The sequence below is a fragment of the Schistocerca cancellata genome, chromosome 6 (assembly GCF_023864275.1).
Source record: "Schistocerca cancellata isolate TAMUIC-IGC-003103 chromosome 6, iqSchCanc2.1, whole genome shotgun sequence".
Taxonomy (NCBI): domain Eukaryota; kingdom Metazoa; phylum Arthropoda; class Insecta; order Orthoptera; family Acrididae; genus Schistocerca; species Schistocerca cancellata.
The window spans coordinates 17445499-17463366 of NC_064631.1; the positions used below are offsets into that span (position 1 = coordinate 17445499).

Genomic DNA, 17868 nt, shown 5'->3' on the forward strand with positions numbered 1-17868 from the left:
TTGTTTGTGTGTCTATCGACCTGCCAGCGCTTTTGTTTGGTAAGTCTATATATCTATATCTATATATATATATATACCTAAAAACAAAGATGATGTGACTTACCTTAGAGGATATATATATATATAGTTATAATAGAAGGAAACATTCCACGAAGGAAAAATATACCTAAAAACAAAGACGATGTGACTTACCAAATGAAAGTGCTGGCAGGTCGACAGACACACAAACGAACACAAACATACACACAAAATTCAAGCTTTCGCAACAAACTGTTGCCTCATCAGGAAAGAGGGAAGGAGAGGGAAAGACGAAAGGATGTGGGTTTTAAGGGAGAGGGTAAGGAGTCATTCCAGTCCCGGGAGCGGAAAGACTTACCTTAGGGGGAAAAAAGGACGGGTATACACTCGCACACACACACATATCCATCCACACATATACAGACACAAGCAGACATATTTAAAGACAAAGAGTTTGGGCAGAGATGTCAGTCGAGGCAGAAGTGCAGAGGCAAAGATGTTGATGAATGACAGGTGAGGTATGAGTGGAGGAAATTTGAAATTAGCGGAGATTGAGGCCTGGTGGATAACGGGAAGAGAGGATATATTGAAGAGCAAGTTCCCATCTCCGGAGTTCGAATAGGTTGGTGTTAGTAGGAAGTATCCAGATAACCCGGACGGTGTAACACTGCGCCAAGATGTGCTGGTCGTGCACCAAGGCATGCTTAGCCACAGGGTGATCCTCATTACCAACAAACACTGTCTGCCTGTGTCCATTCATGCGAATGGACAGTTTGTTGCTGGTCATTCCCACATAGAATGCATCACAGTGTAGGCAGGTCAGTTGGTAGATCACGTGGGTGCTTTCACACGTGGCTCTGCCTTTGATTGTGTACACCTTCCGGGTTACAGGACTGGAGTAGGTGGTGGTGGGAGGGTGCATGGGACAGGTTTTACACCGGGGGCGGTTACAAGGGTAGGAGCCAGAGGGTAGGGAAGGTGGTTTGGGGATTTCATAGGGATGAACTAAGAGGTTATGAAGGTTAGGTGGACGGCAGAAAGACACTCTTGGTGGAGTGGGGAGGATTTCATGAAGGATGGATCTCATTTCAGGGCAGGATTTTAGGAAGTCGTATCCCTGCTGGAGAGCCACATTCAGAATCTGATCCAGTCCCGGAAAGTATCCTGTCACAAGTGGGGCACTTTTGTGGTTCTTCTGTGAGAGGTTCTGGGTTTGAGAGGATGAGGAAGTGGCTCTGGTTATTTGCTTCTGTACCAGGTCGGGAGGGTAGTTGCAGGATGCGAAAGCTGTTGTCAGGTTGTTGGTGTAATGCTTCAGGGATTCCGGACTGGAGCAGATTCGTTTGCCACGAAGACCTAGGCTGTAGGGAAGGGACCGTTTGATGTGGAATGGGTGGCAGCTGTCGTAATGGAGGTACTGTTGCTTGTTGGTGGGTTTGATGTGGACGGACATGTGAAGCTGGCCATTGAACAGGTGAAGGTCAACATCAAGGAAAGTGGCATGGGATTTGGAGTAGGACCAGGTGAATCTGATGGAACCAAAGGAGTTGAGGTTGGAGAGGAAATTCTGGAGTTCTTCTTCACTGTGAGTCCAGATCATGAAGATGTCATCAATAAATCTGTACCAAACTTTGGGTTGGCAGGCCTGGGTAACCAAGAAGGCTTCCTCTAAGCGACCCATGAATAGGTTGGCGTACGAGGGGGCCATCCTGGTACCCATGGCTGTTCCCTTTAATTGTTGGTATGTCTGGTTTTCAAAAGTGAAGAAGTTGTGGGACAGGATGAAGCTGGCTAAGGTAATGAGGAAAGATGTTTTAGGTAGGGTGGCAGGTGATCGGCGTGAAAGGAAGTGCTCCATCGCAGTGAGGCCCTGGACGTGCGGGATATTTGTGTATAAGGAAGTGGCATCAATGGTTACAAGGATGGTTTCTGGGGGTAACGGATTGGGTAAGGATTCCAGGCGTCCGAGAAAGTGGTTGGTGTCTTTGATGAAGGATGGGAGACTGCATGTAATGGGTTGAAGGTGTTGATCTACGTAGGCAGAGATACGTTCTGTGGGGGCTTGGTAACCAGCTACAATGGGGCGGCCGGGATGATTGGGTTTGTGAATTTTAGGAAGAAGGTAGAAGGTAGGGGTGCGGGGTGTCGGTGGGGTCAGGAGGTTGATGGAGTCAGGTGAAAGGTTTTGTAGGGGTCCTAAGGTTCTGAGGATTCTTTGAAGCTCTGCCTGGACATCAGGAATGGGATTACCTTGGCAAACTTTGTATGTGGTGTTGTCTGAAAGCTGACGCAGTCCCTCAGCCACATACTCCCAACGATCAAGTACCACGGTCGTGGAACCCTTGTCCGCCGGAAGAATGACGATGGACCTTAGGGGGAAAAAAGGACAGGTATACACTCGCGCACACACACACATATCCATCCGCATATACACAGACACAAGCAGACATTTGTAAAGGCAAAGAGATCTCTGCCCAAACTCTTTGCCTTTACAAATGTCTGCTTGTGTCTGTGTATATGAGGATGGATATGTGTGTGTGTGCGAGTGTATACCTGTCCTTTTTTCCCCCTAAGGTAAGTCGTTCCGCTCCCGGGATTGGAATGACTCCTTACCCTCTCCCTTAAAACCCAAATCCTTTTGTCTTTCCCTCTCCTTCCCTCTTTCCTGACGAGGCAACCATTGGTTGCGAAAGCTAGATTTTGTGTGTATGTTTGTGTTTGTTTGTGTGTCTATCGACCTGCCAGCGCTTTTGTTTGGTAAGTCTCATCATCTTTCTTTTTAAATATATTTTTCCCACGTGGAACGTTTCCCTCTATTAGATTCATATCATTAATTTGAACCCAACAATCACGTTTGTTATTGTTATTGTCACTGTTACATTTCGTAGTCTTTTCTGTCATCTTATTTCCTCCTTCTGTTTTTGCCAGCAGTTTTACTTTCTTTTCACCTTCTCCTTTTTTACCGTAATCCAGTATACAATTTTATCCCGCCGATATATACTCAATAATACGTAATAATACGTAACCCACTTCCAAACCAAAAAATTTTTTTTTTTTTCCGCTTTCAACACTACCGCTGCTATAAAATCCACCGTTTCCAGTTCACAAACAGTTCCTTTCAGCTATTTAACAACCTTTTCGGCTAGTTTTAATATCTTTTGCTTTATTTCCATTTCCGTTTTTCTCACATCATCGATCATTTCTAGCCGCTTCCTACAGGTTTTAACGTCATTATTTCTTCATCAGACAATTGTTAGCTTCATTTCCATAATCTGTCACCACCAAACCACCCTTTTAATACATCCTCACGTAGTTTTTTCGAAATTCTCCCGTATTTCTCCACCCTTTAACGTGTTTCGGCGGCAACACAACCACCTAACCTTTATGCACATCATTATCTACCTACACAAGTTCACCACAGGATCAACATAGCCCAGCTCTAACCAACCCTTTTTCGCCTTTTTTCACACCAGATCTCCATTTGCTTTCTAGTCTTACCTTTATCTCTCCCCATATATTTTTATATTTATTTTCATTTTCATTTCAGCCTCGTGTTCCACTTTCCACCTTCTAATACCATGTCACCCTCACAACACCTCCACAACGACCCCATTAAGTTTTATTTACATTCCCTCCGCAAACATGCCTTTGCCCTAGCCAGATTACACTCCCATATTTTATTTTCTCAGGCTTGTCTGACATTTGGCATCACCCCCATCAAATTGATCTCTGCCCAAACTCTTTGCCTTTACAAATGTCTGCTTGTGTCTGTGTATATGAGGATGGATATGTGTGTGTGTGCGAGTGTATACCTGTCCTTTTTTCCCCCTAAGGTAAGTCGTTCCGCTCCCGGGATTGGAATGACTCCTTACCCTCTCCCTTAAAACCCAAATCCTTTTGTCTTTCCCTCTCCTTCCCTCTTTCCTGACGAGGCAACCATTGGTTGCGAAAGCTAGATTTTGTGTGTATGTTTGTGTGTCTATCGACCTGCCAGCACTTTTGTTTGGTAAGTCTCATCATCTTTCTTTTTAAATATATTTTTCCCACGTGGAACGTTTCCCTCTATTAATTAATTATATATATATATATATATATATATATAAAACAAAAGCGCTGGTCGATACACACACAAACAAACACAAACAAAATTCAAGCTTTCGCAACAAACGGTTGCTTTGTCAGAAAAGAGGGAAGGAGAGGGAAAGACGAAAGGATGTGGGTTTTAAGGGAGAGGGTAAGGAGTCATTCCAATCCCGGGAGCGGAAAGACTTACCTTAGGGGGAAAAAGGACAGGTATACACTCGCACACACACACATATCCATCCGCATATACACAGACACAAGCAGACATTTGTAAAGGCAAAGAGTTTGGGCAGAGATGTCAGTCGAGGCGGAAGTACAGAGGCAAAGATGATGTTGAATGACAGGTGAGGTATGAGCGGCGGCAAATTGAAATTAGAAATTAGCGGAGATTGGGACCTGGCAGATAGCGAGAAGAGAGGATATGCTGAAGGGCAAGTTCCCTTCCCACTAACACCAACCTCTCAGAACTCCGGAGATGGGAACTTGCCCTTCAGCATATCCTCTCTTCTCGCTATCTGCCAGGCCTCAATCTCCGCTAATTTCTAATTTCAATTTGCCGCCACTCATACCTCACCTGTCTTTCAACAACATCTTTGCCTCTGTACTTCCGCCTCGACTGACATCTCTGCCCAAACTCTTTGCCTTTACAAATGTCTGCTTGTGTCTGTGTATATGCGGATGGATATGTGTGTGTGTGTGCGCGCGAGTGTATACCTGTCCTTTTTCCCCCCTAAGGTAAGTCTTTCCGCTCCCGGGATTGGAATGACTCCCTTAAAACCCAAATCCTTTCATCTTTCCCTCTCCTTCCCTCTTTCCTGATGAGGCAACCGTTGGTTGCGAAAGCTTGAATTTTGTGTGTATGTTTGTGTGTCTATCGACCTGCCAGCGCTTTTGTTTGGTAAGTCTCATCATCTTTCTTTTTAGATGTGTGTGTATATATATATAAACACTTTGACATGGAACATCTTTATAATTAGTGTAGCAGTATTCACTCTACTATTCACAAAATCAATATCTCTCTGTACTGATGTAAAAGAAGTTTTAGTTGCATAAGTGAATATATGATCTTTTTCCGATCATGTAGCATCTTTGTAATATTACGATATATAATAGCATCTTTGTAATATTACGATATATAATAGCATCTTTGACACTCATATGTACGTAGTGCTCAGTGATACAAATTTACGTGTGCAATGATACAAATGTGGTAGAAATGCATTTAGTGACAAATCTGAAGTGCTCAATTATGCAAGTTTATGTGTGCAATGATGTGAATGCCGCGAAAACTACAAACGTTGTCTGCTGGAGGAAAACTATGTAAAACAAAACACTCAAGTAGTATTCAAGAATAGGTTGCACCTGTGCCCTATATGCAGTCTCGTTTACATGCAAACTACACTTTCTTAAAATTCTCCCAATAAGCCATAGTCGGCCATTCGCCTTCCCCTGCACAGTTCTCATGTGTGTGTTCCACTGCATACCATTTTGTAATGTTAGCCCAGGTATTTAAATGACTTCACCGAGTCAAGCAGGACACTAATATTACTGTATCCGAACATTACAGGTTTGTTCTTCCTACCAATCTGCATTAACTTACATTTTTGCACATTTAGAGGTAGCTGCCAACCAGAAAATTTGTGTAAGTCATCTTGTATCTTCCTACAGTCACACAACTTCACCACCTTACTGTACACTACAGCTCATCAGCAAACAACCGCAGATTGCTGCCCACCCTGTCCACAAAATCATTTATGAATAGAGAGCTACAGCGGTCCTATCACACTTCCGTGGGGCAGTCCTAACGATAACCTTGTCTTCATGAACACTCACCATCAAGGACAATCTACGGGGTTCTATTATTTAAGTAGTCTTCAAACCCCTCACATATCTGTGAACTTACTCCATATGCTCATATCTTCATCAACAGTCTGCAATGGAGCACTGTGTTAAATGTCTTCCAGAAAACTATAAATATGGAATGAGCCTGTTGCTCTTCATCCATAGTTCATAGTATATCACGTGAAAAAAGGGCAAGGTGAGTTTCGCACGAGCGATGCTTTCTAAAACCATGTTGATTCATGGACATCAGTTTCTCAGTCTCAAGGTTTATTATAGATGCACTGAGAAAATGTTGAAGGATTCTGGAGCAAATTAAAGTAAGGCAGTTTGGTCTGTAATTTTGTGTGTCCGTTCTTTTACCCTTCTTATACATGAGAGTCACCTGTGGTTTTCTCCAGTCGCCTGGAACTTTGTGCTGGGTTAGAGATTCACAATAAATGCAAGATAGGTAAGGGGCAAATGCTGTAGAGTACTCTTTGTAAAACCAAAGTGGGATTCCAGCCGGACCTCGTGATTTATTTGCTTTCAAATCTTTCAGCTGTTTACGCCTGGAATGCTTATTAGTATGTTCATCCATACGGGAGTCAGTCCGTTGGTCAAATAATTGAATGTTTGTACAATTCTCCTTTGAGAACGATTTCTTGAACATGACATTTAAAACTTCAGCTTATGGTTTGCTACCTACAACAGCCACAACAGATGGTCAACAAGGGACTGAATGGAGGCCTTATACTAGCTAACAGTATAACATATGACCAGATTTTTCTCAGATTCTCTGCCCCATCTTTTGCTAAGGTATGATGGTGGTAGTTGTTACATTGCTTCGTGTGTAGACCCTTCCACTGATGCACGAATCTCCAATAATCTTTACTTGTCAGTATTTGTTCAATCTCTTTTGAACCATGAGTGCAACATCCTCTGCTTCCTCAGCATCTCACACATGTCATTATTAAACCATGATGGGTCTTTTCCATCACTTATCCACTTTCTAAGCACATAGCTCTCCAGACCACAATTTACCATCTGCTTAAAATCTGCCCATAATTCTACTACTATTTGTTTTATACAGCACTACCACTCTCCTAGTCCTCTTGGCTGATTTATTAACTTTGTAATCATAGTTGCTACAATGAATCACAATCGCTAATCCCCGTTTCCATACTGACAATGTCGATAAGGTCCAGCCTATTCATAGCTACAAGGTCTAAGATATTTCCACTGCGGTGGGCTGCTGAGCTAGCTCCTCAAGACAGTTTTCAGCAAACATGTTCAAAATTACTTTGCATGACTGTCTGTCTCTACTCCTCGTCAATGAATCCACAGTCATCCCTATCTCTACTTGATTAAAGTCACCTCCAACTCGTAATGGATGATCTACGCACTACTGACTATAGACTATTTTTGAATGACTACAACTGTCACAGCAGAATCAGGCACCCAATAAAAACATCCAACAATTAACTTGATTTCACCTACACTGTTATATGCGACCAGATAGCTTCACAATGTTTCTGCTAGTCAGCATCTCTGCTATATGGTGAGTAGCAACTATCCTTTTCATTAAATTGTTACATTCCATTCTGGATTTTCCATTGTTTGATTTTGTCAGGTAACTTCACTGTCACACACAACTTCGACCTCAATAGAGACAATATTTTTGTCAACAGCAATCAGCACTCCCCCTCCTATGGCTTCTAATCTGTCTTTCCGAGATATATTCCATGACTCGCTAAATATCTCAGTTTTCCACATTAGATTTCACCCAGCTCTCAGTCTCGGGAATGATTTGAGCATGGGAACTTTCCTGAATGGCAGTGAATTCAGGAACTTTATTACGAATACGTCGACACTTTACTGATAAAAGTTTGACAGTTAAAGTGTCTTTACACTGAATGCAGCCTGACTTCCCTTGCTGCTTATCAACTGTGTTCACCAGAGAACCTCAAACTACTGTCTAACCTAAAAATCCTAATGTGCACTCTGCAAGTTCTCTGCTACACAAGTAGCTGCTTCCATTGTACTGTGCACTACTGACCTATCATGGAGAGTCCTACAAATCCCCACACAATAATGCAGGTCTAGAAATCTGCAGCCTAAGACTGCCACAGAGTTGACTAACACTCTGGTTGAGACCCTCCACTCGGCTCCAAACCAAAGAACCCTGATGAACTCTGGGAACAATGCTGCAAATAGCGAGCTTTGCTTGCACGCCTCGTGTGAGTTCAGCAGCCCGTAAAAGCTGAGGATGGCCACAGAACCCATGCGACATGGGTCGTTGGTGCTGACATCAGCCACAATTTGCAGACGACTGCACCCTGAAAGGGATAAAATCTTCTTGGTTTTCAAGCCGCATCAATTCCAATAAGATTCTCGAGCTATCGATGGCTAGCTCCACCAATCGAGAAGATTTTAGTGCAGTCATGCCGCCGCAAAAAACTCCGAATGCACCCTGCACACTCGACAGCTGCCGGCAAAGCTGCCTCCACATCTCAAATGAGGCCTCCCGATGGTTTCTTCTAACATAGCTCAAAAACAGATTACTTTGAAGAATGGCAACTTTTTGTTCTTTTTTTGTGTGTGCCTATCAATGACTCGATGCTTCTGCTTTTCAGAGAGTGGTCTCCTTTAATCCAAAAGTATTTACATGTCTTTTAAAAAGTTCCTTGAGAAGTTAATCATTTGATAACATTGACTAGGAGAAAGTAATACAGGTCTTGAAAGTTATGCCCTTCGATTGAAAAGATAATCCAACGATATTGGCCATACATAGAACCCAAATAAGGAAAATTACAATTAATTGGACAGAAGGAAAAATTGAAAGGAAAGCAGGAAGGCAAGCTGTTTGTAGATTACCGTATTTCTTTAAACTTGTCAGTGAAACAGGAAGGGAAGAACAACACTGAAGTAGAAACAAACAGAATAAAATTACATGCTAAGAATTGCAAAATGTTTCCTAACATCTTAAGGAATAAAAATTATGACCCACTTCTAATATGACTACCTTATCGTTAACCCACAATATTTATCCTTGTAGTTTCTACAGGCTTTAAATGAAGGTTGTTATAAGGTGGGCACCTCTTCTTAAGACATAAATTTTCAAATGTTAGATGCACTTCCACCCAATAATTTCCATTTTATTATACACTGAAGAGCCAAAGAAACTGGTACAGCTGCCTAATATCATGTGGGGCCCCCATGAGCACGCAGTCATGCCACAACATGACTCAGCTAATGTCTGAAGTAGTGTTGCAGGGAACTGACACCATGAATCCTGCAGGACTGTCGTTAAATCCATAAAACTAGAGGGGATGGAGATCTCTTCTGAATAGCATGTTGCAAGGCATCCAAGGTATGTTCAATAACGTTGTCTGGGGAGTTTGGTGGCCAATGGAAGCATTTAAACTCAGAAGAGTGTTCCTGGAGCCACTCTGTAGCAATTCTGGACATGTGGGATGCTGCACTGACCTGCTGGAATTGCCCAAATCTGTCGGAATGAACAATGGACAAGAATGGATGCAGGTGATCAGACAGGATGCTTACATACGTGTCACCTGACAAGAGTCATATCTAGATGTATCACGAGTCCCATATCACTCCAACTGCACATGTCCCATACCATTACAGAGCCTCCATCAGCTTGAACAGTCCCCTGCTGACATGCAGGGTCCATGGATTCATGAGGCTTTCTCCATACCTGTACACATCTATCCGCTTGATACAATTTGAAATGAGATTCGTCGAACCACGCAACGCGTTTCCAGTCATCAACAGTCCAATGTCGGTGTTGACGGGCCCAGGCAAGGTGTAAATTAATGATGTTTCATTGAATGGTTCATACTCTTAACACTTGTTGATGGCCCAGCATTGAAATCTGCAGCAATCTGCTGTGGAACGGTTGCACTTCTATCATGTTGAACGATTCTCTTTCGTCGTCGTTGATCCCATTCTTGCAGGATCTATCTCTGGCCGCAGCAATGTCAGAATTTTGATGTTTTACCATGTTCCTGATATTCATGGTACACTTGTGAAATGGTCATATGGGAAAATCCCCACTTCATCACTACCTCAGAGATGCTGTGTCCCGTTGCTCATGCCCTGACTATAACACCATATTCAAACTCACTTAAATCTTGATAATCTGTCACTGGAGCAGCAGTAACCAATCTGACAACTGTGCCAGACACTTTTTGTCTTATATATGCATTGCTCATTGCAGTGCCGTATTCTCCCTGTTTACATATCTCTGTATTTCAATATGCATTCCTATATCAGTTTCTTTGGCACTTTAGTGTATATGACTTAAAAAGAATGAACCCACATTCAATTGTTTGCATTGTTTTCATTCTACTACTCTTGCAGTTACGTAACATGAGAACTCTGTAAAATGAGGTGTAACACCCACAGATTCATCTATTCATACTACAGTTAAAAAAATCAGTCAAACAAAGTATGTGGAAGATAAAGCAGAAGAAGAATACTATATTTACCATAGATTTTGAATTCTGCTGGGGTTGCATCTTTACGTGGAGATCCTGGCGTGTTCCTTCAGCACCACAATTTTTGGGTGGTAGTCTAGGATTCAATAAAGAACTAAAATGTGGCTTCTTGTTTACTGCAACATTTTCAGGTTGTGTCTTTCTTGAATCTTCTCTTTCATTCACATTATCCTGAGTATTAGACTGTATACTATCACTGGTGTAGTCAATAACAATATTTTGACAAACAGTACTATTTTCCAAAGCCACTTCACAGCCAGTATATTGCACTTCAGGATCCTGAATTGCTGCGAATTCCACACTGGAAAGCATATTCTGAAGCAAATCAAATAACAACAAATGAGTATAATGTTTGTAATGTCTTATCATAAGTTAAGCACAACCAACAGTATCACCATCACTCCTTTACAAAAGCACTTGCAGGGAAACATAAAACAGTATAATATGTAATTAATATAGTGCTGAACACCTGCTTATAATAACGATGAAGAATTAAATAACAATTTACAAAATTACACTAAAAACAAATAAGAAATCAAGATATTGCATTTTTATTAGCATTTCATTGCATTCCTTCAAATTAAAGTGCAACCCAGCTTTCTTATTACTGGAATTCAAGTTTTTTCATCATTTACAGTATTTTTCTGAGTCATTTAAATATTCTCAATTTCGCAGGGTCAACTTGCATCTGCTTCTACATTGTTGTTGTTGTGGTCTTCAGTCCTGAGACTGGTTTGATGCAGCTCTCCATGCTACTCTATCCTGTGCAAGCTTCTTCATCTCCCAGTACCTACTGCAACCTACATCCTTCAGAATCTGCTTAGTGTATTCATCTCTTGGTCTCCCCCTATGATTTTTACCCTCCATACTGCCCTCCAGTACTAAATTGGTGATCCCATGATGCCTCAGAACATGTCCTACCAACCGATCCCTTCTTCTGGTCAAGTTGTGCCACAAACTTCTCTTCTCCCCAATCCTATTCAATACTTCCTCATTAGTTATGTGATCTACCCATCTAATCTTCAGCATTCTTCTGTAGCACCACATTTCGAAAGCTTCTATTCTCTTCTTGTCCAAACTATTTACCGTCCATGTTTCACTTCCATACATGGCTACACTCCATACAAATACTTTCAGAAATGACTTCCTGACACTTAAATCTATACTCGATGTTAACAAATTTCTCTTCTTCAGAAACACTTTCCTTGCCATTGCCAGTCTACATTTTATATCCTCTCTACTTCGACCATCATCAGTTATTTTGCTCCCCAAATAGCAAAACTCCTTTACTACTTTAAGTGTCTCATTTCCTAATCTAATTCCCTCAGCATCACCCGACTTAATTCGACTACATTCCATTATCCTCGTTTTGCTTTTGTTGATGTTCATCTTATATCCTCCCTTCAAGATACCATCCATTCCGTTCAACTGCTCTTCCAAGTCCTTTGCTGTCTCTGACAGAATTACAATGTCATCGGCAAACCTCAAAGTTTTTATTTCTTCTCCATAGATTTTAATACCTACTCCAAAATTTTCTTTTGTTTCCTTTACTGCTTGCTCAATATACAGATTGAATAACATCGGGGAGAGGCTACAACCCTGTCTTACTCCTTTCCCCACTGCTGCTTCCCTCTCATGTCCCTCGACTCTTATAACTGCCATCTGGTTTCTGTACAAATTGTAAATAGCCTTTCGCTCCCTGTATTTTACCCCTGCCACCTTCAGAATTTGAAAGAGAGTATTCCAGTCAACATTGTCAAAAGCTTTCTCTAAGTCTACAAATGCTAGAAACGTAGGTTTGCCTTTCCTTAACCTTTCTTCTAAGATAAGTCATAAGGTCAGTATTGCCTCACGTGTTCCAGTATTTCTACGGAATCCAAACTGATCTTCCCCGAGGTTGGCTTCTACTAGTTTTTCCATTCGTCTGTAAAGAATTCGTGTTAGTATTTTGCAGCTGTGGTTTATTAAACTGATAGTTCGGTAATTTTCACATCTGTCAACACCTGCTTTCTTCGGGATTGGCATTATTATATTCTTCTTGAAGTCTGAGGGTATTTCACCTGTCTCATACATCTTGCTCACCAGATGGTAGAGTTTTGTCAGGACTGGCTCTCCCAAGGCCGTCAGTAGTTCCAATGGAATGTTGTCTACTCCGGGGGCCTTGTTTTGACTCAGGTCTTTCAGTGCTCTGTCAAACTCTTCACGCAGTATCGTATCTCCCATTTCATCTTCATCTACATCCTCTTCCATTTCCATAATATTGTCCTCAAGTACATCGCCCTTGTATAGACCCTCTATATACTCCTTCCACCTTTCTGCTTTCCCTTCTTTGCTCAGAATTGGGTTTCCATCTGAGCTCTTGATGTTCATACAAGTGGTTCTCTTTTCTCCAAAGGTCTCTTTAATTTTCCTGTAGGCAGTATCTATCTTACCCCTAGTGAGATAAGCCTCTACATCCTTACATTTGTCCTCTAGCCATGCCTCCTTAGCCATTTTGCACTTCCTGTCGATCTCATTTTTGAGACGTTTGTATTCCTTTTTGCCTGCTTCATTTACTGCATTTTTATACTTTCTCCTTTCATCAATTAATTTCAGTATTTCTTCTGTTACCCAAGGATTTCTACTAGCCCTCGTCTTTTTACCTACTTGATCCTCTGCTGCCTTCACTACTTCATCCCTCAAAGCTACCCATTCCTCTTCTACTGTATTTCTTTCCCCCATTCCTGTCAATTGTTCCCTTATGCTCTCCCTGAAACTCTGTACAACCTCTGGTTCTTTCAGTTTATCTAGGTCCCATCTCCTTAAATTCCCACCTTTTTGCAGTTTCTTCAGTTTTAATCTACAGGTCATAACCAATAGATTGTGGTCAGAGTCCACATCTGCCCCTGGAAATGTCTTACAATTTAAAACCTGGTTCCTAAATCTCTGTCTTACCATTATATAATCTATCTGATACCTTTTAGTATCTCCAGGGTTCTTCCATGTATACAACCTTCTATCATGATTCTTAAACCAAGTGTTAGCTATGATTAAGTTGTGCTCTGTGCAAAATTCTACCAGGCGGCTTCCTCTTTCATTTCTTAGCCCCAATCCATATTCACCTACTACGTTTCCTTCTCTCCCTTTTCCTACACTCGAATTCCAGTCACCCATGACTATTAAATTTTCGTCTCCCTTCACAATCTCAATAATTTCTTTTATTTCATCATACATTTCTTCGTCATCTGCAGAGCTAGTTGGCATATAAACTTGTACTAATGTAGTAGGTGTGGGCTTCGTATCTATCTTGGCCACAATAATGCGTTCACTATGCTGTTTGTAGTAGCTTACCCGCATTCCTATTTTCCTATTCATTATTAAACCTGCTCCTGCATTACCCCTATTTGACTTTGTGTTTATAACCCTGTAGTCACCTGACCAGAAGTCTTGTTCCTCCTGCCACCGAACTTCACTAATTCCCACTATAACTTTAATCTATCCATTTCCCTTTTTAAATTTTCTAACCTACCTGCCCGATTAAGGGATCTGACATTTCACGCTCCGCTCCGTAGAACGCCAGTTTTCTTTCTCCTGATAACGACATCCTCTTGAGTAGTCCCCGCCCGGAGATCCGAATGGGGGACTATTTTACCTCCGGAATATTTTACCCAAGAGGACGCCATCATCATTTAATCATACAGTAAAGCTGCATGCCCTCGGGAAAAATTACGGCCGTTGTTTCCCCTTGCTTTCAGCCGTTCGCAGTACCCGCACAGCAAGGCCGTTTGGGTTATTGTTACAAGGCCAGATCAGTCAATCATCCAGACTGTTGCCCTTGCAACTACTGAAAAGGCTGCTGCCCCTCTTCAGGAACCACACGTTTGTCTGGCCTCTCCACAGATACCCCTCCGTTGTGGTTGTACCTACGGTACGACTATCTGTATCGCTGAGGCACGCAAGCCTCCCCACCAACGGCAAGGTCCATGGTTCATGGGGGGGGGCTTCTACATTAGCATAGTAATAAACTGCCTGTCATTTACATTGCATGAAACAGAGAGAGGGAGATGGAGGGGTGGAGGGACACAAGCAGGGAGGCAGAGGCATAGAGAGAGGGGGGGGAGGGGCAGGGGGAGGGGGGAGGGGCAGGGGGAGGGGGGAGGGGCAGGAGGAGGGAGAGTGGGAGAGATGGAGGGGGAAGGAGAGATGGAGGGGAGGGTGAGGGAGATATGGAGTGGGAGGGGGAGAGAGATATGGAGGGGGAGGGGGAGAGGGGAGGGAGAGGGGTTAGAGGGAAAGATAAAAAGAATGTAAAATGACACTGACCTTCAAATAGTGTTTAAAAATACTACCCGTAGGTCAACTTTTGTGAGCCCTAGGTTTCTAGTTCTGAGTCAGTAGAAGTTGCAAAAGTCAGAGAAATTTTTGCCACTAATGATTTGCTTCCTGTCACTGCCGAAGGCAACCCAGCAGTAACTATAATCAGAGTAGCCTTGTACATAGTCAAGATTAGATCTTGACTCTGTTCCATGTATTAATTTTGAGGAGATCCTTGTGGGTGTGAAACATGTCAGATTTTTTTAGTGTGATTTTAATAAAATGTAGTAGTAGTAGTAGTAGTAGTAGTAGTAGTATACACAGTACATCATCTGTGTTTAGAATAGATGGAATAGAAGAAGTTGGCCACAAGGAATTCCTTCAGTCTTCTCTTACGCTAAATTTTATTTGTAGCTGAACTTTTTACATGTGCTGGTATGTTATTGATAACGAGTATTCCTGAAAAATGAATCCCTTTCCAGACTAGTACATTGTTCTTATCCCTTGCACTGATTTTGTGACTGGGTCTGTCAGTCAGAATAAAAGAACATATTATTTACAATGTATCTCATTAAATATACTGAGAAGCAGTATCTGGAACAGGATTTTGTCTGACTTAAGAGTTACCACAAAATATGACACTAGGACATTATGGAATGAAAGTATGCAAAGAGAGTCAGCTTTTTTAAATTTTTACATAACTTATTTCTGATGAAATACGCATGGCAAATCAGGACTTGTTTAGATGTTCTGTGGTATGCTTGTTCCAACTGAATTAATTATTAAGTTTTAATACTTTTTTCTTGCAAACATCTTCATACTTTATACACATTCATGTTCTGAACTGCATCTACATCTACATGTATACTCCACAAGCCACTGTTCAGAAAGTTGTGGAGGGTACTCTGTACCACTACTATCATTTCCTTTCCTGTTCCACTCGCAAAAAGAACAAGGGAAAAACGCCTGTATATATTTCTCTTTATGAGCCCAAATTTCTCTTATTTTTGTGGTCCTTATACACAATGTATGTTAGTGGTGGTAGAATCTTTTGGCAGTCAGCTACAAATTCCAGTTCTCTAAGTTTTCTAAATAGTATTTCTTGAAACGAATGTCACCTTCCATCCAGGGATTCCCATTTGAGTTCTCGAAGCAACTCCGTAACACTTACGTGTTGTTCGAACCTAGCAGCCCGCCTCTGCATTGCTTCAATGTCTTCCTTCAATCCGACCTGGTACGGATCTCAAAAACTCAAGCAGTACTCAAGAACAGGCCAGCATGTAGTAAGTCGTTCTAAAGTTTAATGACAGTGGGTTGACTATAAACCATTCACTAATACTCCTTAAAATGGACCCTTGTGGGACACCATAGGTAACTACTTCCCAATCTGATGACTGGTCTCTCATACTGCCACCCTCTGTTTCCTGTTTGCGAAATATGATTTGAACCATTTTGCAGTATCATCAGTGACACCATAGGACGTTGTGGTTCATGCAGCCAAATGCCTTTGACAAATCACAGAAAAGACCTGCAATTGTAAGTTATCATCTAATGAACTACCTACATTCATTCACTATATGTGAAAATAGCCTTTTCAGCACTGGAATCCTTCAAAAATCCAAACTGTGTGTCAGACAGTACATTATTTGTAGTCAGATGGTTAAGAAGCCACAGCATATTACCTATTAAATTACAACTGAAGTATTGTGCAGTAACAACTCACAAGCACATGCTACTATGTTTGATTGTTGCAAATGTTTCAATATTTCTGACTCTGCATCCAAATTTTACAAATGTTTCAACTCCTTTCTTTTGCCATGTTCACTGTACATGAAAATGATGCTGGTCTTTTATCCCTTATATTTAACTACATTACCCTGTGGTTACATGGAAGCTCATAAAGGCCAAGAACATCTATCACTTCAGAATTTGCTTCTACACATACATAAGCTCATATACCCTGTTTTAAATCCCTCTATCATTCTGATGAACAAACAAATTTTACTAGTCTGGAAACTTTTACGTATATTATGATCCTGTTCTGTTCTAACTACTTTCAAGATTGCCAGCCTGTAACCTGACTGTAACATAAAAAATGTGCTACTCTGACTCCAGTAATCACATTTTGCTTTGTGTGCTTGAGGCTCAAAGCTCTCACTTTTTGCAAGAATCTCAGCTACCTTGTCTTCTTCCCTCCTATTTGGATGCAGGTCATGATTTGGTCATGATTTGTGTGTCTTCATCTCCCAATTTCAACAACCGGGATAAGCTCGGCACTAGGTTGCATAATGGTTTTGATCTGCATATCAATGATCTTGAATTTAAAGCAGTACCTAATAAATTTGGCAACTACTCCTTGATAGATGTCTACTATACAGAAGTAAGAAGGTATCTTGGATCCTTAAGCATAATATAAAAACAAAGATGATGTGACTTACCAAACGAAAGCGCTGGCAGGTCGATAGACACACAAACAAACACAAACATACACACAAAGTTTAATGACAGTGGGTTGGCTATAAACCATTTACTAATACTCCTTAAAACGGACCCTTGTGGGACATCATAGGGTTCCACGACCGTGGTACTCGATCGTCGGGAGTACGTGGCTGAGGGACTGCGTCAGCTTTCAGACAACACCACATACAAAGTTTGCCAAGGTAATTCCACTCCTGATGTCCAGGCAGAGCTTCAAGGAATCCTCAGAACCTTAGGCCCCCTAAAACCTCTTTCCTCACTACCTTAGCCAGCTTCATCCTGACCCACAACTTCTTCACTTTTGAAGGCCAGACATACCAACAATTAAAGGGAACAGCCATGGGTACCAGGATGGACCCCTCGTACGCCAACCTATTCATGGGTCGCTTAGAGGAAGCCTTCTTGGTTACACATGCCTGCCAACCCAAAGTTTGGTACAGATTTATTGATGACATCTTCATGATCTGGACCGACTGTGAAGAAGAACTCCAGAATTTCCTCTCCAACCTCAACTCCTTTGGTTCCATCAGATTCACCTGGTCCTACTCCAAATCCCATGCCACTTTCCTTGAGTGTGACCTCCATCTGTCCAATGGCCAGCTTCACATGTCCGTCCACATCAAACCCACCAACAAGCAACAGTACCTCCATTGTGACA

The 17868-nt window shown here is 41.8% G+C and overlaps 1 protein-coding gene across 2 annotated transcripts in view; it reads right to left on the bottom strand.

The window, feature by feature from the left end:
• The window catches only part of LOC126191129 (zinc finger protein 510-like), a 390896-nt gene that overhangs the window by 171459 nt on the left and 201569 nt on the right, over positions 1 to 17868 (bottom strand). For both annotated transcript variants that reach the window (XM_049931877.1, XM_049931878.1), the window contains exon 8: positions 10431 to 10754. In XM_049931877.1, coding sequence (XP_049787834.1) covers positions 10431 to 10754 — 324 coding nt within the window. The remainder of the gene's footprint in view (positions 1 to 10430; positions 10755 to 17868) is intronic.